At 44.1% G+C, this 23,533-nt stretch overlaps 1 protein-coding gene across 1 annotated transcript in view; it reads right to left on the reverse strand.

The window, feature by feature from the left end:
- Positions 1-23,533, reverse strand: part of SLC7A14 (solute carrier family 7 member 14) — a 114,741-nt gene that overhangs the window by 23,622 nt on the left and 67,586 nt on the right. The window contains exons 3-6 of the mRNA XM_024734082.1: positions 14,096-14,332; positions 12,072-12,289; positions 3,340-3,486; positions 594-802 (exon numbers count right to left, since the gene is read on the reverse strand). Coding sequence (XP_024589850.1) covers positions 594-802; positions 3,340-3,486; positions 12,072-12,289; positions 14,096-14,332 — 811 coding nt within the window. The remainder of the gene's footprint in view (positions 1-593; positions 803-3,339; positions 3,487-12,071; positions 12,290-14,095; positions 14,333-23,533) is intronic.

Here is a 23,533-nt window from a genome sequence, read left to right on the forward strand (position 1 = left end):
ACCCAGCAGCTGGGGGATGTGGGGCAGGTTTTTTTTTAACCTCTCTGAGTGTATTCATCTAGTATACTCTTCTGTAAAGTAGAGTTATTGTGCTGACTAAATGGGATACCATATACCTGGGATACACAAATGTTCAATAAATGGTAGCGATTGTTGCTACTATTACTAGGCTCTGTTCAGAGGGTCTTATCCTCTCTTTGATTGTAACTGTGAACTTTATCAGCTTCAGAGAGGGCAGTCATCAGGCCTCAATGTGAGGGCAAGCCTCAGATGCCCCTGGGATGGGTTCTTCCTTCTGGAGGCCACCCAGTGTAGCATTTTGGCACTCATCATCTATATCAAATAAGAGGGGAGAGAGCCATTGGGGGGACATATTAGTTTGTTGCTAGATTGAGGGACCCAGAGTCAAACGGAGGGGCTGTTTTAGGACCTAAACTAATTTCACTCAAACCCTTTGCCAAGATATATGACAAGTTCCATTGTCTGTGTGACAGGCATTCACATCAAAATTACAGTCAGGCTGGCAGTGGGGTGACAGTCTCCCTGGGCAGGCATGGACGAATAGAATAAATGCCACCGAGCATAGTCCTTACCTGAAAAGGAGCCCATCGCCAGCCATGGCATAAATGATCCTCGGCATTGGGAAGAGGGAGCCCAGCAAGCTGACTGTCAGTCCTGCAACCGACCCGATGGCCACTATGAATTTTGCAGCATAGAACCCACGAGCCACAAACATCTCCATGAGCGGGGATTCCGTGTCAATTGTGTAGTATGGCACCATCAGAGTTAAGATCATGCTCACCTGTTAAAACAAGAGGAAACATGGCTGGAAGTAGAGGGGTCTGTCTGAAGCATGGATGGCGGTCCCATAGGAGAGGAGAGAGGCCTGGTCCTGCATGGGAGCTGGGATCTGCCACTTCTTGGCACGTGCCTTTACTGTAGGCCAGTTATTTGGCCTTTGGAACGCTTGGTCTCAGTATTTTCTCCCCACATGTGAATTTAGTGGACTAGACCAAATCATTTGTAATATCTCTCTGTGACCCTTTTGTATCTGAGGGATAAGTCTGCAGGTGTTTCAGCCATGAGAGCAGAGCTACACTGATAGTTCAATGAAGGGCAGATATTATCCGATGGAAGGAGCTGCAGCCTAAGGCACTAGAGCCAGGGCCTGGCAGTGACCATGAGCAGCCTGCCCACATGGACAAGAGTCTCATTTCTTTTATACTTTCAGGGTCCTACAGGATCTTAACTGTACTAGATCTTACCCTAAAGACCAGAGATCAAACCTCTAAAGATAAATACGTAGGAGATCCACAACCGACTAACTGACGGGACTCATGTTTCCATTTCCTTTCTGTAGCTCAGTCCCAGGAACCAGGCAGGCCAAGAAATAAATTATGGCATCAGGATGGAATCCAGTACTACTGTGGGCTATAAGACCACTATGGCTTTGCTTAACCAGGACCTATTTCTCCTCACATGTCATAGATCTGCTGTAACATCCCTCCCGTCATAATTGGCCCCAGGTGATGGAGCCGCCAGTCATAAGACCAGGTGCCCCCTGGCCTGTGAAGGCCAATCCTGGCATCAGTGAGGGAGTTCAGAGCCTGAAAAGGAGGGAGTGGTTCATTTCTAGATCCCCTCTTTGCCTATTTCTCAGGAGCCAAGATCCTCCAGTGAAGCCATGCGCCACTAGGGAGGACAGCAGCATGAATGACCACAGCCCAGCAATTTGACTTTTTCCTGGTGGTAGAATGGGTGCCTGCTGACCAACACAAGACCAAACAACCCCTGAGGCATGGTTAGGGCCCACGCATTGTAAAAGGGAATCTTTCCCAGCAACATTGGGGTAGACCTGAGAAGAGAGGGATAGATTCTTACAGCAACTCTCAGAGTGTCTCCTGCCCACATTAGATTAGGATAGGCAAAGGTTGGTAGATGCGTAGACATATTCTGTAGTCTGTAAAGCACTATACTAAGGAAGGAGCTGTGATTATTAACTTTACTGCGTGTGCTACAGTGGTTGACTACTGGAAGAGGGGAGGTATGAGGGAGGGGGAATGCAGAGCAGAGTGTCTCTGCTGCTACCCCTGCCTGCTTCCCCCACCCCCAGCTGTTCCTGAACATTCTGTCTGCAGGGCTAATCAGGGTTGGATAAGATGAAGCCAGTTGCATGTGTGTGCATGGCGGCGGGTGGGGGGGGGTTGATAACTGACCTATCCATAAAGATTTGGGGGGGCAAACCACATCCAGTGCTGCTCTCATGTTTTCCTTTGGCTTCCAGGACAGTCCTGTTTTGCAGCGTGCCTTAATGATCCCTTGGCCTGGTTTCTTCAGGTTGTTGCTAAAGGTGTTTTTCCGGGTTTTTTGGTAGGGGTTGTGAAGAGGTTCTTGTCGCATGCCGTGGCAGCAGGAGCGGCAGGGCTGACAGCGTGCATCCCAGCTGCTGGCTCTTTCTATGATAATTGTGGTGGCTGAAGTGAGTTGGACCCCCAGGACTTGGGGGGATTTGTGTAACGACACATCTGTCGGCTTACCAGCTGGTCCTCTCCACGGCCAGGGGCTGAGGGGGATGTTGCATGTGGCTGAACTATTTCTGTGATAGAAATTCTGGGATGGGAGCTGAGAGATGACACATCAGAAGTGTGAGGAGTGTCTGAGGGGCGTGATCCTCAGGAGACAGCCTGAAGGCTTCATTCCAAGGACTTCCCTTGGCAGAGAAACCTGAAGGGGCGAACTTGAGCCAGTGTAAAAAGAGGGAGCAACTGGCAGAAAGAAATTACATCTCCTCCCACTCTGCACCCCCCCAACCCACCAGATTTAAGGGAGAAGCATTTCTAGAGGATGATGAATTATCTTTCCCCACCCTGGGAGAGCCTTGTCTCTTTGCTGCCGGGAAGCTCCCAGAAGACAGAAGTGCATTGAGGAGGGAGCGCAGAGGCCCACAGTGCCTCTGCTTGCACACCCACCCGTTACTGCCAGCCTGTGATCTGAGCTCCTTGGACGGCAGCCCACTCCCTGCACACTATCCCGTGGGCAGCAGCGGACACCAAGAGCCTGTGCATAGGACGGAGCAGGGATGGGGGCCATGGCTGAAGTGAGGACCTGGGGCTTCTCCCGTCTCCAGTTTGGAGCCCTGATTTTCTCCTTGTCATTGGTGGGTGGGATGAGCTTGAGCCAGTGTAAAAAGAGGGAGCAACACGAAACATGTGTACAAACACCGAGAAGACACAAGTAAAGGATTACTTCCTGACAGAAGGAAACCCAGTCCCAGAGCCACATTTTAAGGTCAAATATGAAAAGGCCATGAGGAGGGTCACATAAGCATTTGGTACTTACGGATACATATGCTGTCAGGCAGATGACCAGGGAGGCAGTGATAGCATAAGGGATGGATGTGTTGGGATTCTTGGCTTCCTCTCCAGTGGTGGCGATGATGTCAAAGCCAATGAACGCATAGAAACATGTGGCTGCTCCTTGCAGCACCTATAGGGATGAAGGCATTTATCAGACTCAGAGTGTCAGGGCAGCACCAGGGCCTGACGTGGTCCCCAGAATTGCCTGGTGCCCGGCAAACAGTACTGAGTGGTAGAAGGAGTAACATGGTAGAACTTGTGCTCAATGCCTGAGTTCTGATCTCTACTTTCTAGCTGTGTGACACTGGGAAATTCCCCCATGTGTAAAATGAAGATAAGAAGGATTATATCCAAATAAAAACGAGGTCATTCAACACATTCAAATAATTTTTGGAAGTCAGTGGGGTTACAAATAAATCAGTAAGTTGGCTATCCCTATGTCTTGGGGAACTCATCAACTTCTTTGTGCTCTGTTTTCATTCAGTGGCTCTCAATCACAACCAGGATCCGTATGACTGCCCTTAGGAGATGTTTGGAAATGTAGGGAGGTACTTGTGACTGACACAGAGACATGGGGTGGGCGCTTCTGGCATTTGGTGTAGGGGGCTCAGATGCTTTTGCACAAATTGTCCTGCCCAGATTACCATTAGTGACCCTGGTAGATCCTTTCCAGGGCATCTTCCAGATGCGAAACGATATAAAAGATTTTCAGATCTTCAAATCGTGTAGTGTCTTTCTTGGGAAGACAGGTAGAGACAATTTGATTTTACTGTTCCTTTTGGGGGCTTGAGTGGCCTTGTTGGGCTACAAGGCAGGGGCAGAAGGAGGAGTGAGGCAGTGTGAAGCTGAGGAGGTGGTACCCAGTGACATCTGCTGGATGCCTGTCTGACAGGAGCCTGTGTGACCCCAAGGGTGACTGTGACTTGATGAGTCAAGCAGTGAAAATCTTCCATTGAGGAGTGTGTGACTTTCTTCCAAAGAACCTATCGAAGTTTAAATTATGTTTTCCCACCTTAGCATTCTCATTATCGGCTGAAAGTAAGAAATGTGCCTCTTTGAATGCTTGGGGGTGTCCCATTTGGGGAAGATGAAAGAGATTTTTCTGGGCTTTTGTGTATGTGGTGAGGGCATTTGGCAACCTGCAAGCTCTAGCCAGGGGGCCAGGAGTGAGGCCCATTGTGGACTGACCATTTTTTCCTTTTCTCCATATTCGGTTTATAAATGATGAAATTCTAAACACGTGCCAAGCAGACACCTGTCCCTAAATTTTCACTCTTACCTTTCCTACTGACTTCTCAATAGGTAAAAGACAAAATACTGAGAACTGGAACCCACAAGGAACATCACAAAATAGAAGATTGTCTCAAACTTTCAAAAGCAACCTTGGCTCATCCGTAAAATGAGTTGGTCTCTTCTACAGTCTCTCCTGTCAGGACTTTAATGCTTCAGTTATCTAACTGCAAGTTCTTATTCTGGGGTCCATGCAATTCGCATGGGGGAGGGTCTGAGAATTTTTCAGAGAAAAAAATACATCTTTCTTTTCACTACCCTTCAACTGAATGTTATCATTTCTTTCAGTTATGAGTGTAGGTGACTAACAGTACCTGTGACTTTGTCACCAATAGCAATCAGCTATTTTCCCATCGTATTAGTTGTTGCAGAGATCTTGAAATACCACTTGTGCTCATTGTGACTTCCAATTTATGTCAGTTATTAGACATAGATATTAATATTTAAAGCACTGATAACAAAGCACATTGTTGTATCACAATTTAAAAATATTTTTATAACTATATTTCAATATACAATTGACCCTTGAACAACATGGGGGTTAGGGGTGCCAACCACAGCACAGCTGAAAATTTGAGTATAACTTATACTGGCCCTCTGTATCTGTGGTTCCCCCATGTACTCGGTTCCTTCATATCTGTGGTTCTGTATCTGCAGATTCAACCAACCACTGACCAGTGTAGTACTGTAGTATTTACTTTTGAAAAAAAATCCGCCTAAGTGGAACCGCTTGGTTCAAACTCGTGTTGTTCACAGGTTAACTGTAATTGATTTCTTTCGAACTCCTGTGTAATTAGGTTATTCATTTATAAACACAATTTATACATAGTATAAACATAATTCAAAAGGGGTCCATCGGCTTCACCAGACTGCCAAGGAGTCCACCGCACACACAAAAATCTAAGAACTCCTCATCTATTCTAATAGAAAGAACTTCTCAAACAAGCAGTTGTCACCAGAGGGGTACTTTCTGGGAGAGGAGATAACTCCCAATTTCACACCAGCGAAGTCCTCCATTTGAGGACGTGGAAAGTGTCTTTGGCATCCAGACAAGAAGGTCAAACAGATCTCACCTCGTCATACGTGGAGGTTCACAGGTTTGGAAACGTGCTTGTTTTCATTTGTCTAAAAAATGTCTCTGGTGTTCAGGGATGAATGATTATTGGGACTGTAGGCTCGCTAAGCTGCTCCAATCAAGGAAAGCCTTGCTTTAAGACAGCTTCCAGAAAACAGTCCTGTCTTCTCTTCCTTTAACATCTTTCTTCCCGTACACACACGCACACACACACGCACACGCACACACACACACACACACCCCTCTTGTAAATCATACAGTGACCTTCTCTGACAATCAGTCTAAAGATGCATTGCTCCCGATTAGGATGTCCCACGGCTACGGTGCCATGCCCACTTGGTGTGATCAGTGCTGGATGGAAAGGTCATAGATACTGCAAGAGCTCCCTGCTGAGGGTAGGTGGGTAGGAAGGTCCTAATTAAGAACTATAGGGCCAATCTACCCTGGAAAAAGGTGAGAGGTCTGTAAACCATGCCATATGAAGATTAACTGAGGACCAGGGGATGTCTAACTGAAAAAGAAGACTCAGTGGAAGATACCTCCAGACAGAATTGGAGGGACACCTGCCAATTTTGAAGGCTTCAGAGGGAATCACAGAGCCATGCAAATGGGTGGCATAGGACTTGGTTAGGAGTGCAGATTCTGCAGACCTAGGTTGGTTCTGCCAGGTACTAACTTGGTGACCTAGAACAAGTTCCTAACCCCTTGGGGTCTCATTTTCTTTATCACTTAAATGGAAATGAAAATTGTGTTTAGCTCGTTGGATTGTTCCAGGGATTAAATGAGATAATACAGTCAACCACAGTCATAGAATACAATAGGTACTTAATAAATATTCCTCTTATCAGTATTTTTATTACTTTTATAAGTTTTTCTAGAACAGATGAAACCAAGGGCACAAATTCCTCCTCCTCTTCCTTGTCCTCCTTATTTTTCTTTTAGAACTTGACACATTTTATTAACTGCTTCCAAGAACCAGGAACTGTGCTTGGTGATGTGGATGCAGTTATGTGCAAAAAGCACTCTGGGCTTGACTTCCTGGGGCTTGGAGTCTAGAGGACACTGCATGACCCGAAATGCTACCTTGACTGTGGTAACAAACTGAACAAGATTAATAAATATCTATATTATTTGTAAAACACGGATGCTACTATTTCCCAGATGAATGAAAGAATGGATGGCAGTTACTGATAATGATTAGGTACCAGAAAATTAACTATGATCAAGTTGGGAAGAGAGAGAGTAAGTTTGCAAAGAGAATATCTGTTAGCCTGAACTTGCATGTGTAGAACTAGAAAGAAATTATGGTTGAAGAAAGACTAAACAGATCAAAGGTAGGACATCTGGAGGTTCTACTGCGATAGGCAGGACACGGAATTTAACTCAGATGGTTCAAATGAATGATTTCAGTGAAGGCACTCTAGGGGTCAGGGCTGGGAAGAAGTGAGGAAGAAATACCCTGGCCTTGTTCTCTTCTCACCTTCTGATCTGATGATATCTCCCATTGGCTAAGCCCAACAGGAAGCAACCAGCAGGGGGTCTTCTGGAGCACAGAACAGAGCATGAGAGGTAGAGAATGGATCTGGGGACTGTGGGCAAATAGGGAAAATTCAACGCACCTGCCAAGATCAAACAGACTCTGGCCTAACAAGATATAGATTAAATAAACAGATTATGTAAGAAAAGATAATACAATTAGCAAATAGGGTCACCTTTTTACCTGAGTTAGTTTGAATAAGTTTTTCTTCCTGTAAGCAAATAATTTCTGGTAAATACAAAAGAACCACGAAATGAAACTGTGTATGGGTGTGTCTCTACCCAAATACCCACTAAAACTGCTTTCCACGTCACTCTGCCCAGATCTCAGATCCGGCCTCTGGTATTTACGATTAGGATACGCTTCCATGCATGGAAGAATGTGTGTGGAACCTGGGGGTGAGCATCTGTGAATTAAATTGGTGGGTGAGTGTGTGTGTGTGTGTTTCTGGGTTCATCTGTACTTTATCCTAACTTTCCTTTAATGTTTTATATAAATAAAAAAAAAGTATTGATTTTTATTTGATGACATTAATGGAAATTGTCTTCCAAAGTCCACCTGGTGTAGCTGCTCAGCCAGGCGATCCAGATGGCTCCTTCCCTCTACAGAGGTTTGTGGGGAAACAGCACGTCCCTCAGTTGCTGGCGGGCCGCTGCTTAATTAGTTGACAAAAGAATGTCATTGCTGGCCTACTCAGCGTCTGGGATCCCTAAACGCTGGCCCTCGTGCCTTGCTGATATTTGAGAGGCATTAGGATGCGGCAGCTCTCTGTATTTTGCCTTGGCGTGTCTGCCAGGTGTGCCTAGGAGATAATTAGGCACATTTTTATAATTCACTCTCAGGTCACAAGACAAAACTCCAACTTTAACAGCATTTCCTTCCACCCTCATGCTCCAGGTCTATTAGCAGCCTGTCCACAGCGACAGTGGAATGTGCTAATACGTTCCAACAAGTGGATTCAAATGTGGAGACATGGGAAACAGGTTTTCCTTTGTTTGGAGGCTGTCAGCATTCCCCACAAATACTTGCTCTGAACCATTTTCCTGGGAGCTATTTGTGCTGGTAGAGTGTCTTATTTGGTTAAAGAGAAACCATAAGATAGCATCGAGAACAAATAGCATATAGCGAATACACATCCAACAATGTACAAGAGCTGAGGAATTGCAGATGGAAGCAGGGGTTCAGCTGAGGGCCAGCAGTTAACTTGATATAGGGAAAAAAAATGTTTGTTGTTCTTAAGCTCTTCAAGACCAAAGAAGCATTTGACCCAGAACCTGTAAGTGAGTAAACCATTCCTTATGCTATTTTCTTTGGAAGGAAGTGGTTGGAGCAGGGAAAGAGTAGGCTTCTGAGGGGTCCATGGCCAGAGGATGGATTGCTCTTTAACTCTTTCAGAGTCCTTGAAAATTGTGTTTCAAGTCGTGTAATGGTATCCTTATAAACCACTCTGTCCACAGTGGTTTCCTCCATCCCGTCCTACCTAAAAGGATTGAAGAAGAAAGTGGACTGGAACTCTGCACTAGTTCCCTTGTCGGGGTGGGTCAGAATTTCCTTAAGGAGTGAAGAAGTTCATGAAGCTGCCAAGTAGGCAACTCGATTTTGTTGACAATTGTCAGATGACAGAGTAGGGAGTGTGTTTATTCACTTGGTGGATGACATGCTCGTGAGAAGGTGTCAGATCTTAAAAAATAGCCTCCATATTCAAACTGGCCTTGCTGGACTGGAAAAGCAACCTGAAACCAAAGTCAAGAAAGAACAGGTCTAGGCAGTCGGCTGTGGAGGAAATGTACAACGCAGAAATCCAAGGCCAGGCAGACAGCAGAGAGGATGAGTCAGCATCATCTTCACGCTGGGCTGTCCTTTGTGCTCAGATGGTGTTTTTAGGCACAGCCACTAGGACATATATTTGAATTTCTTGCAGGGAATATGGATTTGCAGTGAAAAATCCAAAATCCCAGCCAAGCTTTTTTGGTGACCAATGACAAGCCTACTCCAGGTAGCACGTTTGGGTTGGAGTGAGGTCAGTGGCCAAAGGTGCCAAAAAAGACAGTTGGTTCGATGCGTGCAAACCTGGGTGTAATGGAGTAAATAAGGGCTTTGGCTCATCTAGGACTGGGGTTGAATTTCAACTCTATAACAGTCTAGATCTGTGATCTTAACTTTTCTAAACTTCAGTTATTTTGATGTAAACGTGGAGATCATTGTACTTATCTTGCAAGGCTGTGGTGAAGATTAAATGAAAAGTGTATATGAAAGAGTATGTCATAAGGAAAAAATTGTTAGGGATGGCATCCTTCCTTTCTTTTTTATGCCTGATTTCCAATTTTCTTTTCTTGCTGTAGAAGCTAGTGAGACCTGGGATTGGGTAAATGGGAAGCCCCTAAGCCTAGCTTGATTAGCTCCTTCCGTGATGAGGCAGCTCCTGACTGAGGAAGGATGTGGATCCCCTGAGCAGGGAGAGGAGATCCTCCTAAAGAGAATAAAGACCCCAGAACAAAGCACAAAAGGAAGAGCTAAAAGACTGGTTCATCTTCTTCAGCATGGGCAAAGGGTATTTGCACAGAGGATATTGACTATTTCCAGTCTTCACATGGGGCCTAGACTACAGTGTGTGCCATTTAGGTAAGTTCTTAGGGAGATTTTGAAAATTAAACATGATCTGAGTAATTAAGAAGAGTTTTCAAATTGCTTTGATATGATATAGTCTTAGTAAAAATGCACATTTGGCCTGGGCCGGCTTAACTATACCCCCATCTTAATGTTCCTTCTAGCTCCAAGACCCCAAGACTTTGTGAAGGCTTAAAGGAAATGAAAATGTGACATGTCAGATTAATTACATTCTTACTTTTTTTTTAAAGAAGGCTCAGAAGGGAGGGGTCGTCCTACATAAGGCACTCGGTGTAATGGAAGGGACTTTGGAGCCACACACCTGGGTGGGAATTTCAGTCCTGGCACCGACTAGCTAAATGACTTTAGGCAAGTTACCCAGCTTCTCTGAGCCTTGAATTCTCTATTTGTAAGTTGGGGATAGCAGCACCTGCTTTAAAGTTTTGTTTTAAGAGATAATATTCATAGAGCAGAATGCTGGGCACCCAGCAGGTAGTGGGTAAATTCTAACTCCTTCCTCCTGTCATGATCACTGTTGCTAACCACACAATGTGCACATAAAAACATCTAAGATTTTATTCTTTTTTTGCAAACATTTGGTTGTCGTTAGTTTTACCACTTGATAGATGAGAAAACCTGAAAGCACAGAAGTTAACTGTTGGCCAAAGTCTGGTAGTAGGTCCATGACCCAGTAATTTCTTACATTGTTAAGAAAATGGTGAGAACATTTTCATGTGCTATGATGAAAATGCAGTTGAGTTCTGGGAAAACATTCTTTCTTTTTCATTATTACAATTTGTTGTTTTCTTATTTGATAGGAAGGGAACGATTTGTATCATAAGAAAATATAGACTTGGGAATCCAGAATGGGGTTAACAGTGTTTCTTTGTCTCTTCTTCTGGTTTTAACCAGTTTTAGGATTTATTCACTTCAAGAGGGAGGGATGAACTCTGCAGAATTCTTACTGATAAGCAGAAGACTAGAAATCTTGGCTTAAATTGCTTCCTTGCTTGTTTCTCTGCATTGAACAGCGTGGCATGGTTTAGAATACACAGAAGTTATTTTGAGTGTTCTCCAAGAGCTATTTCTGGTCCCTGGACCTCTTGGAGGAAAACCAGTGTAAGCAAAATCTACAAAAGCAAAACTGGTGGAATCCTGGACTTGCTTCTGTCACTGATTCTGGGTGGGTGTGCCTCTCCCAGCCTCAGTTTATTTACCTGTTAAGTGAGGGGATGGGACCAGGTGACCTCTGTGATCCCTTCTAACTCAAAATTCTCTGATTTATATTCTACTCTTTGAAAAAAAGAAGAATGAGCTGGTGAATTTTACCAATAAATCCATAAAGTAAGCATTTTTAGTCGTGCTAGAGAAAGAATCCAGGTGCGACTTAGAACTAGTACTTCTCAGTATAAAGAATTTGCCACTCGGACCTTCCCATCTTTCTTTAGCATAAACCACACCATCAGGTCACAGGGATGAGATCTGAAAATGTCCTTTTGGTCCAGCGCACTCTCTTGCCAACCCACAGACCACACCAGGTGGGCTTCTCTGCTCTCAGACCCCAGCAGAACTCTCCACCTTAGGTCAAATGTTGGGATTAGATTTGAAAACTGTTCTTTTCTTTTTCCATACCCAGGCAACACTCATGCTTTCCTCACCTGCCCACTCTCCCAGCCTCCTTTACTGCCTTCTGTATTTACAGACTGTCTGAATAGACTGTAGAGAGATTCTGTAGGCCTGAGCTGTTCATGTACAGGCTATGGAGTCAGACAGTCCTGGCTTTGGGTCCTGACTTGAGCACTTACACTGTGTGCTTAATAGCAAGTCATTTGACCTCTCTGAGTGTGAGTTTTTTTCATCTGTAAGACCAGAATGTAAATATCCTCCTTGCAAGGTTATTAGGAAGGTTAAATGAGATATTATATGCAGAGCACTTAGTGTAATATTAGGTATATTGCAAGTGGCCAAAACTTCAAGTCTATTATTGTTTTACACATAAAATAGGATCTCAAATGTTTGTGAAACAAATAAATAAAAAAGAACCTCTTCTTCAGAGCATTCCAATTAAATTCAGATAAAAGGTGATGAAAAGAGTGCCATGAAGGTTATGAGACAAGCAGCATTTTCTTGAAAGTATGTCTCAGACTGTCACAGGGTGGAAGGCAGAGCGTGCAACAGGTACACTGGGATTTAGGAATGGACTCACCCCTGACCAGCCGTGGGGCAAGAACTGGCCCTCAGACCAGTATTTCCCATTGATGAAGAAGCAGCCTGCAATCATGATGAACACCCACACTGCCAGGTTCAGCACATTGAGTACGTTGTTGAAGCCCACAGAATTCTTCACCCCCAGTGCGACAATGATGGTGACGATGACTGCGATCACCAAAGCCAGAAGGTCCGGGTATGATTGTTTTCCTTTCCCTAGAGTGGAAAGACATGAGCTAATATTGACCAGGGAGAAAAAATCCCAGGCCTACCCCGGTGCATCTGCACTCAGCTCAGAGAAAGGTGGTCAGTTTGTTACGGAGGGAGAAGGAACTGTGTGTGTGCGTGAGTGTGTGTTCGCCTCCACTGTGGTCCACAGGTGTCTGTTTGCAAATGGGAAGGTTTTGGTATATAGGTGAGGCGGCCTAATATCCTGGACCAAAAATTGGGACACATGATATGACAATTACAGCAGTGCCTATGGAACCATCGCATGAAACATCCAAAGTCAGGACTGTCCCAGGACATCCAGATGTATATATGGATCTGACATGTTATTTGAACTGTTTTATCTTCATTGTTGTTTAGTTTATAGTCCATACATTTCTCTTTGTTAGCAAATTTAGAAATACGTGTCTTTGAAAATTATTGGAAGAAGGGTGTTCTTTCCGTTTGAGTGAATGTGGTTGTGGAGAAGGTGGCCGGGGAACATGCCCCGCCTTTTTTGGTCTTGTCTGTTGGCCAGTGGACTCCTGCCCTCTATAGAATGGAGACGGCACTGCCTCAGCAGTCACGCTCCTGGATTTCAGCTGAACTCTTGCCTGTAACCAGCTGTGTGGCCTTGGGCAAGTGCCTCCTTTCTCCGGACCTCATCTGTAAAGTGAAAGGGCGGGCTACCTGATTTTGGAGGACACTTTCAGACCTAAGATTCTATGAAATCATTATACTGAGAAAATGTGGTCTTCATATTTTTTATCTTCTCATGGTATCTAGGTGCTCAGCATTTTGGTCAGTTCTTCTGAGATAGGGGCACCAAAGTCAAATGACTTGCATGCAGCCACTGAATTAGTCCCTGGAAGTTCTGGGGCAAGACCCCAAAGCCTCCTCATCTACTGTTTAGCTTCCCTTGAATGTAAAGGGATAGTCAGACATCAGGATGGAAAGTGGATGGTAAGTGAGGCTCAGAGCCCGAAGTGTCAAGGTATTTGTTACGTGAGCTTCTGATTATTTAGTATTCACTCATTTCGGTTACTCATCCATTCTGTTTCTTTTAGAAATATATTTGCTTATTTAAAAATTAATGCCTGGGGCTTCCCTGGTGGCGCAGTGGTTGAGAGTCCGCCTGCCGATGCAGGGGACACGGGTTCGTGCCCCGGTCTGGGAGGATCCCACATGCCGCGGAGCGGCTGGGCCCGTGAGGCATGGCCGCTGAGCCTGCGCGTCCGGAGCCTGTGCTCCGCAGCGGGAGAGGCCACAACAGTGAGAGGCCCGCGTACCGCAGAAAAAAAAAAAAAAAAAAAAAAAAAAATTAATGCCTGCTTATTTATGAAAAATTTTAAAAATGTTCTAAGGAAACCACTGGAGAAGTTCCTTATAGTTCTGTTTCCTGTATTAGTTTTATTTTTATATAGTTATTAACATGACGCACGTCCAGTTTGTATCCTTTGTCATACAGCATCGCATCAAAAACATATTCCATGCTATTACAGCAGTCTTCCTGGTCTTCCTTTTAATTGCTAGCTCTGTAATATGCTGCCCTAGTTTATGTAATCACTGTAGAATATTTAAGCTGTTTCTAATGTTTTGTTATTATAAATAAGGCTGTGATGAACATCTTTTCATATAAAGCTTTTATGGAAACTAGAATAATTTCCTTAGGATAGATTCAGAGGGGAATTACTTGGCAAAAGGAGATGTATTAAGGCCCTGGATACATTTTGCCAAATTGCATCCTGAAAGAGGAACCCATTTATTTGGCTCAGCAAGTTTGCATGTTGGGGTTAGAGTCTGTGGCAGTCTCACCCAGGCCGTTGAGGGTCCCCACGCTGTCCGCCATCCGGCGGCTGACCGTGTGGTTGGCCAGAGAGTCAAACATGCTGCTCAGAGCGCTGGCGCCGGCCGCGGTGCCAATCAGGTACTCCAGGATCAGGTTCCAGCCGATGAAAAACGCCACAAACTCCCCGACAGTGACATAGCTGTAGGTGTAGGCCGACCCAGTGGTCTTGGGGACGCGGACTCCAAACTCTGCATAGCAGACACCTGCATGGGACACACACATGGATGATGGATTTCAGGAGATGAGCTAAACTTCTGGTGGTTAACCATCTTGGGTAGAAAATACTGGAAATCTCTGGGATCTTAGAACAAATAGGCAAAGTTTTATATAAATGAATCAATTCAAAGTTCTAATGTGTTCCAGCTTCACTTCTGGAAAACTTTTTAACCTGAATGAATGCCAGAACTAATTCTAAGGAACTATTAGAAGCTGATCTTTTTCATTAGGAAAACTCCCGGTTATTGTATGTGTCTCTGTCATTGTTACTTAGGTGTCAAGATATCCCGAGTGAACATGGATCTAACTCATTATGACCCCACAATTGATGGCACCAGGGTTAGATTATGCTAGCATTCTTCTCTTTCATTTTTACCTGTTACAAAAGATGTTCCTCATTTGAGAGTGATGCCTCAAGCAACCCTCGAAAATCCTGTACTATACTGGCGGGTGGGTGGGTAATAACAATGCAAATATAAATAAATGACTAGTTATTAACTAGGAAATTTAGCACATACAAAAGATAATTTAATGAACACTTTTAGAGTGCCTACTGTGTGCTTGGGAAGGTGCCAAGTGCTGGGACTAAGAAAAGACAAGTAAGGCAGGGCCCTGCCTTCAAAGGGAGCTATCCCAGGAAATCAGCTTACATCGTAGGCTGTATAAGCTCAATAATCCAGAGACGTATAGGAACAAGGGGAGCAGAGATACGGCACGTGCCTCAGCTGGTTTTGAGGTGTACGGAGGAATTAATTGCACTCAGAAGGTAGAACATGAGGCAAAGACATGGTGGGGAGAGACAGTAGTATGAAGCTTTGGGTGGAGTGGGATGTGCCTGGGGAGGCTGGAGAGGCAAGCAGAAGTCATGTGTTTTCCAAAGTGGGTCAGGGCCGCCTTCCACCAGAGTCATCTGTTGAATTGTAGTTTTGGGAGATGGAGACCTGGAATCTGCATTTTAACAAGCTCCCCACTTATATTTGAGAAACACTGATATATTGCCTCATTTTTTTGTTTTATAGAATTAGAGATCAAATTAGAAAGAGACAGGGAATACACCAAACTTCTGGAAGTTGGGAGAATATTCTACATTGTACTAGGAACTCTGGATTTGGGGCCAATGGGTGGGGTACCAAGTGGAAGGACAGACATAAGACAGCTTGGAGGAAACACACCAGGAGTGGGATATAGGAGGAGGTAGAAGGGAATTCAAAGTAAACTTTACTTTCAGTCCCAATTTTGTTAAGAGCCAATCTTGAGGTTCTCTCATCACAAATCAGGGAAAAGTTGTCCACTCTTTTGTGACTAAAGAGAACAAGTTTCTTCTTTTTTTTTTTTTTTTTTTGGCGGTATGCGGGCCTCTCACTGTTGTGGCCTCTCCTGTTGCGGAGCACAGGCTCCGGACGCACAGGCTCAGTGGCCATGTGTGGGATCTTCCCGGACCGGGGCACGAACTCGTGTCCCCTGCATCAGCAGGCGGACTCTCAACCACTGCGCCACCAGGGAAGCCCTCTTCTCCTTTTGAAGGGAGTAAAATCAATGCAAGGAAGCAAAAAGAGAGATGTCAAAAACATGGACACAATGAATGATTAAATGTGATGCACTGTCTCTTTTCCTTCCACTCAGTGGCATCAGTGTCAGGGCGTCCATGTGGAAGAAGCACTGGACCAGCTGGGCTGCCCTCTTGTCTTGACTCTACCTTGAACCTGTGTACCCCTAAACGTTGTTTCCTTCCTTGTAAAGTAAAGGAATTAGGCTGGGATGCTGTCTTAAGTGTCTTTCTACTCTGACAATCTAAGATTCTATTGTTATATGGAATTTTGCTACAAAATATATTGAACATAATTTTCTTTTAGTTACTGTATTGTCCTGTATTATGGAGATGCTCTCAAGGCTAGCAAAGCTGTTTGTCCCTACCTTGAATGGCCTAGGCTGCTACTTATTTTGAATTTCTATGTCATCCCCCTTCCCTCCACATTGTAAAATAATTTTCATCCACTTCCTGGAGGTCAGACTCTCAGTTGTTTCTTCTTGTTGCTGTCGCAAGGCTTACATGGAGCAGTCTGACCTCCTCCTATTCTAAATTGCTGCTTCCAAACACCTGATGTTTAAATTCTTAGGGTGAGTCTAAAATTAAGAGGAAGTGGTGTCAGATGGAAGGCCTGAGGAACTCTATAAGGAAAGTATAGAATGTGTAAGTGCTGAGTGTGAGACCTGGTGATATTTTCTTGGATGCTTGGCAGACTTGTGTAACTTATGTGTTCTTTTCTCCTGAAGGGAGTTGAGTTTGCACATAGAGTAGGTTTCTTTTTAAGTGCAGTATAAGGAAGAGCTTAGGAGGTAACTAACTTACTCTCTGTAGTGCAGGATCCACATCTTTACCCAATAATTCTTTTTTTATGTTTATTTATTTATTTTTTTCTTATTAGTCATCCATTTTATACACATCAGTGTATACATGTCAATCCCAATATCCCATTCAGCACACCCCCGCCACCATCCCCGCCGCATTCCCCCCTTGGTGTCCATACGTTTGTTCTCTACATCTGTGTCTCTATTTCTGCCCTGCAAACTGGTTCATCAGTACCATTTTCTAGGTTCCACATATATGCGTTAATATACGATATTTATTTTTCTCTTTCGGACTTACTTCACTCTGTGTGACAGTCTCTAGATCCATCCACATCTCTACAAATGACCCAGTTTTGTTCCTTTTTATGGCTGAGTAATATTCCATTGTATATATGTAGCACATCTTCTTTATCCATTCGTCTGTCGATGGGCATTTAGGTTGCTTCCACGACCTGGCTATTGTAAATAGTGCTATTGGTTTCAGTGGTAAATGGGAGTGTTTCCTTGATTTCTGAGTTTTCATTGTTAGTGTATAGGAATGCAAGTGATTTCTGTGCATTAATTTTGTATCCTGAAACTTTACCATATTCATTGATTAGCTCTAGTAGTTTTCTGGTGACATCTTTAGGATTCTCTATGTATAGTATCATGTGATCTGCAAACAGTGACAGTTTTACTTCTTCTTTTCCAATTTGTGTTCCTTTTATTTCTTTTTCTTCTCTGATTGCTGTAGCTAGGACTTCCAAAACTATGTTGAATAACGGTGGTGAGCGTGAACAGCCTTGTCTTGTTCCTGATCTTAGAGGAAATGCTTTCAGTTTTTCATCATTGAGAATGATGTTTGCTGTGGGTTTGTTGTATATGGCCTTTATTATGTTGAAGTAGGTTCCCTCTATGCCCACTTTCTGGAGAGTTTTTATCATAAATGGGTGTTGAATTTTGTCAAAAGCTTTTTCTGCATCTATTGATATGATCATATGGTTTTTATTCTTCAGTTTGTTAATATGGTGTATCACATTGATTGATTTGCATATATTGAAGAATCCTTGCATCTCTGGGATAAATCCCACTTGATCATGGTGTATGATCCTTTTAATGTGTTGTTGGATTCTGTTTGCTAGTATTTTGTTGAGGATTTTTGCATCTATATTCATCAGTGATATTGGTCTGTAATTTTCTTTTTTTGTAGTATCACGGACTCTGGGAGGGCTTACCACAAGGAGTACTTCCCAGAACTTCTGCTGCCAGTGTCCTTGTCCCTTGGTGAGCCACAGCTGCCCCCTGCCTCTGCCGGAGACCCTCCAACGCTAGCAGGTAGATCTGGTTCAGTCTCCTATGGGGTCACTGCTCCTTCCTCTGGGTCCCGATATGCACACTACTTTGTGTGTGCCCTCCAAGAGTAGAGTCTCTGTTTGCACCAGTCCTGCCGAAGTCCCGCAGTCAAATCCCACTGGCCTTCAAAGTCTGGTTCTCTAGGAATTCCTCCTCCCATTGCCAGGCCCCCAGGTTGGGAAGCATGACGTGTGGCTCAGAACCTTCACTCCAGTGGGTGGACTTCTGTGGTCTAAGTGTTCTCCAGCTTGTGAGTCACCCACCCAGTGGTTATGGGATTTGATTTTATTGTGATAGTGCCCCTCCTACTGTCACACTACAGCTTCTCCTTTGTCTTTGCATGTAGGGTATCTTCTCTGGTGAGTTCCAGTGTCTTCCTGTCGATGATTGTTCAACAGTTAGTTGTGATTCCGGTGTTCTCGATAGAGGGAGTGAGAGCATGGTCTTCTACTCCACCATCTTGAACCGATCTCTGTATACCCAATAATTCTTATATTCTATGGGCTTCTTCTCTCCATCCTTCTTTACCACCTGATAATGTACAAGGCTTATAAGTAGAATTTGTGCAAGGAATGCTTTTGAAATGGGCATCAGTTTGATTGCAAATTTAATTTGGAGAGCCAGTATTATGAAGTTTGGGTAGTCAAAGTTCTCTCCTTAATATTTGATCTGACAAATTAAATTAAAAAGTGTCCAATTCACCATCAGAACCCACTGACCAAGGGTAATTAGCGAAGAGTCAAGTCTTCTTTAGGTCTTGTGAAGGGACCTGCCCCTTGATCTCCTGGATTAGAGGAAAAGGCCCTATGCTGTGCACGGTGCAGGAACGTATAGAATCTTAGTCACTCATTTCCCCAAACCTGATTGGATCCTGATGACTAGAGTTTGGGGAGAACAGTGGGACAATCAATTAGCCACTAACCATGTAAGACAATTTCTGCTACCATAAATCATTCTTTGGGACACATTCTCATTTTGAACACATTGTGAGGGGTTTTATTTTTGAAACCTTCTGATTCATTTGTATGCCGGAATCCAAGCTTTTGGTGGACACTAGAAAGTTTACAGCTTGTCATTGAAGCTCAGTGGTGAGGAATGAGTGATTTCAACCCCAAGTATCCTGGAAAAAAACTGGAAAATGTTGTCAGTCATTCATGTTTGTTTCAACTATCTCATGTGTAATAGAGACACATTCAAGGGTATCTTTCTAATTTCAATGAGAAATAAAAACAACAGAAAGGGAAGCCTTGTTTTTCATCCTAGATTATGTGGTAACCGAGTGTCCAAAGGCAAGTTACTTACCTCACATGGGTAAAACGAGGGGGTCAACTAGATGAGCTTCAGGCTACCTTCTCATGCTATTGTTCTTTGGTTTTACAGCTAGAAGCAACTCTTAATCATTTGGGTCAATGGGGGAAACCCTGTAGGAAATACTGCAAGCCAGTAGTCTCGGGAAATGTAGTACTGCCTCCTAGGGGAAATTTTGGAAATCTTTGAGGGTGTCTGTGGTTCACATGATTATTGTGGGTACTCATGGCATTAAATGGGTGGGAGCCTGGGCTGTTAGACATTCTGCAGTGTGTGGGACCGTCCCACCGAATGAGGCATTGTCCTGTGTCTTACATGATTCCGAAGGTCCCAGTGGACATTCATGTGAGACAAAACCTGTTTATGATTTCTGAGCTTGAATCTATCTTCATTTTACATATTAACACAAAGCATTTTTTTGGTATGGTTTTATATACATTGAATTTTCCTGGGATGTAACGACTGGGTAAACTGAGGGACAGTCATAATTTGTCTCAAAATTTACCAGGAGTTGCTCATCATTTGGGAAAACCACATCAGCAGCAGCTCAAGACTCATGGTCTTTGAGCACCAAACAGCACGCCTATGTGAAGGTACATTTGTAGCAGTTGCATTCATAGTGGTTCTACAAATGACGGCAGGCAACCGATGACTTTGTTGTGTCCCCTAATGTACTTATGCCCCAGGATTCACATGCTGATATATTATTTTTATCAGAAATTACTCTTCTTTCATTTGTCTTCTATACAGAGGACATGGTGACTTTTTTTTTTTAAAGTTAGTGTTTAGGAAGGTAGCATTATCTCTAGTTTGCTTTGCAGAACAGTAGAAAAAGAATTGCAGTGTATTTATCACCTAAAGTTGATTTGGTGTACTAGGATGGAGAATCACTGTTCTAAATGTGAGAGAAGTCTATAAACAATCTCTACTCAATTTAGTAAGGCATTTCAAAAATTTCTTGCCCCAGAGTTACCTTCCCAATCATATTTGCCTTATGCTATTATCAAAGTGACTTTGCATTCCTTGGCTATTCATCAAGTGGTTGGAGACGGAGAGGCATATTGATTCCAAAAGTATAACCGTGTAGGTGGAGAAAATCAATAGAGAGTACAACGTCGGGGTGCAGATGGCCATCAGCGAGTGGCAGCGTGCTGCAGAGAACATGATGGAAGTTTTCCCATTAGGGTTGTTCAGAGATGGCAAGTCCTCGAGCAGTATGGAGGATTCATTTCTGCAGGACTAGAGAGAATAGGAATGGTTCCTCATAGCCTGCAACTCTGATATCCTTTTCGGTTATCTACCTCTTAAGTATATTGTAAACATACCCCTGTTCTCATTTTGTAATATCCCTAGTGTTCTGTTTTATTTCCATACCTAGAACTACTTTTGCTTAAATTGAGTAATTCCCAGCCTGAAGAGCAGTCAAACTTAGGATTTACACATTGAAAAGTGGGTTGGGACAAGATACCAGAAGATTCCATATTTGAAACATTCTCGATCAGTCCCTTTGTGAGTACCCCAAATGTGTGATTTGAGGTTCAGAAAAGTTTGGTTCCTTTCAGTGTGAATTTCTTTTTAACTCCAAGAGTCTATGGTCCTATCATATATAGGTATAATAGGCCAGGTTAGATACTCCCAGGGAGCCTACGAACAATATTGAACTTTCTAAACTTGTACCTAAGACAGCGCTGCCCAAGGGTTAAGATGATCACTACATGTTCCTCCCTGTCTAATGTCATCCTGTCATTCACAGCCTGCCCACCCTGGTTCTCTAGTACCTTCTCAGGACCAGGAAGCAAAGATTCTCCACCCTAAGAGGGTGTAAAGGAGAGAGATCCCGCTGGCGGTAGGTGAAAGGTAGAGAAGGGTTTCTCCACTTGAGAAATACATTTCCCTCTTCCTTCCACCAAAGAAAGCCATCAGACAAATAAGTACTTTTTAAAAGTGTACTTGGGCCTGGGAAGATTAAATCTAGTGGTTATTTACACCTGAACACCAATTACTCTACTCAGATAAAGAGAGGTTTTCCCATTACCATGTAGTTTAACATATTGACTAATTCCCTAACTTACTTATCAGCGTATTTACTGATTTCCTGAATAACTTCGGACTTCCTAAATTTCCTTCCTTTAGTGCCTACTAAATCAGGCACTGTGGTGAGTATCAGAGACTTAAACGGAAAGTAAGGCAGGTCTCCTGACGTTGAAGCGTCTATATTCTAATCGGGAAAGACCTTAATAACCGGAAGATTCCACGCGGCTGGTACGTAACGTTGTAGGGTATTTATGAGGTGCTCTGGGAGCCCCGTGGGGCGAGTGTGGTTCTGAGGGAGCACGGTTCTCTGGTTGCCGGGGAAGTGGGGAAACGAAGTGGGGAGGCTATTGAGTTGCATCTTGAAGGGTGAGCTGGGCTTTCCCAGGCAGAACAAAATGGGAAAGGGGGGTCTCAGGCAGATGAAAGGACACAGCTGGAATGACGTATAGGCTGCTTTGGGGATTGAAGATGATGAGTCTGCAGAGATGGACTGGGGTCAAGTGTTGAGGGAGCGGGACCTGGTTAATAGGTTGGGGGAATCTAGCAGAAAAGGACCGTATGGTTCATCTACTATAGTCGTCAAGCTTTCTCTTGGTTGTAAAACCCACTCTGCCCACAAAGTCTTATTTGAGAGCTTAATACATAAATAAGTGAAAGCAGGGTGCTCTGTCTGAGGAGAGAGTAGGAGACCTGAGGCTGGTCTGCCCGCGATCTCCCGCACCCCACGCCTCCCCAGAGCTTTTGACTATCCTCTGAGGACCCACAGGCTGTACTGAGCGCATGGTGGGGGAGGGGTATCAGCTGCGCATCTGGGTGGTTTTCTTACTTGATAGAGGATGCAACCGAGCCCCAGACCTGAAGCTGCATATTCAGGTTATGACAGAGCAGGGGCTAGAATGGAAGTCTCCTGATAGCCAGTTCTAGGAGCTTTCCAATTCATTCATTCATTTATCTGAAACATTTATAAGGTGCCATCTTGATGCATCTATGTTAGATTTTAGGGACTTAAAGGTGAATAGGAAGAATACAGTTCCTTTTCCGTGGGTCTTATAGTCTAGTGGCGAGGACAGACCAGAAAAGCAACAATTACAAGAAAACAAGAAAGGAGATATTAGTTGTAGGGAGTGGGGGAAAGTGCATGGGCTGCTTTAAAGAACTGCAACCCTGAGTTCTGAAGTGAGGTGTTCAGAGAGCCAGAAGGACTGTCCATAGAGAAAAGGGCGTCAGGAGGTACGAGAAGGAGTGGAGAGGAGCGTCCAGGAAAACAATTAGCCAGCTCTGCAGTTTCATTCAGGCCTCTGGGATCAGTCCCAGCCTGTGTGTTGCTCAGAGGAGCCTGCCTGGGGTGACTGGCCACAGGCCACAGATGACAGGCCTGATTGGTTGTTTTGAACGTGTTGTATCGGTCAGCGATGCCTTGTCCATGAAGTCAGTTCCTCCTGAGTGCCAATTATCGTCTGTCTCACAGACCCAGGAAGGAGTCAGCTGTTGGATGACGCCAGTGCAACTCACCACTTAGACCCAAACACGTCTTTAAGGACGTCCTCACCAAAGACGGCATTTTGCTGAGATCGTTGTTACCCATTTCCTTCTCATTTTCTTAGTCTTCTTAAAATATCTCTGTTCCATTAATCAATTCACAGCAGGGCTATATGTGTTGTATATACTGATATCGTTGCTAGTACTGCTAGTAGGTTGGGAGTGGGGTATAAGGAGAAATCACAGGACCCTAGAGAGAAGTAGAGTGTGAGTTCTCTTGGAAACATTTGTGTTCTCTGCAGCACTGAATTCCAGATGGTGGTAATGAAGTATCCCCATCATCACTGTCCCCCTTGAGAAGCACGTTGCTGGATTCTGAGAAACATCTATTCAGCCCCCTGTGACCCTGCACCAATGTCCTCTTCCCAATGCTCTTGATCAGCCAAGAAAATTGTGGGTTTCTTTTTCAGGGAGTAATCCATCAGGCTCTCTCTCCCTCCCACTTCGACCGTCTCTTCTACCTGAGTAACCTTGGTCACTCCATCACCTGTCAGTGAAGCCCAGGCAATATTTACAAATGCATCTGGAAGAAAAGCAGTCTGTCTGGGAACGCCATAATTTTTCTGCCAAAGCGGGTCCCAGGTGGACAGTAAAAGCCTGTGTTTAGGGAATGGATGGCATCTTCA

This window comes from Neophocaena asiaeorientalis, unplaced genomic scaffold, assembly GCF_003031525.2.
Source record: "Neophocaena asiaeorientalis asiaeorientalis breed wild unplaced genomic scaffold, Neophocaena_asiaeorientalis_V1.1 scaffold280, whole genome shotgun sequence".
Lineage (NCBI taxonomy): Eukaryota > Metazoa > Chordata > Mammalia > Artiodactyla > Phocoenidae > Neophocaena > Neophocaena asiaeorientalis.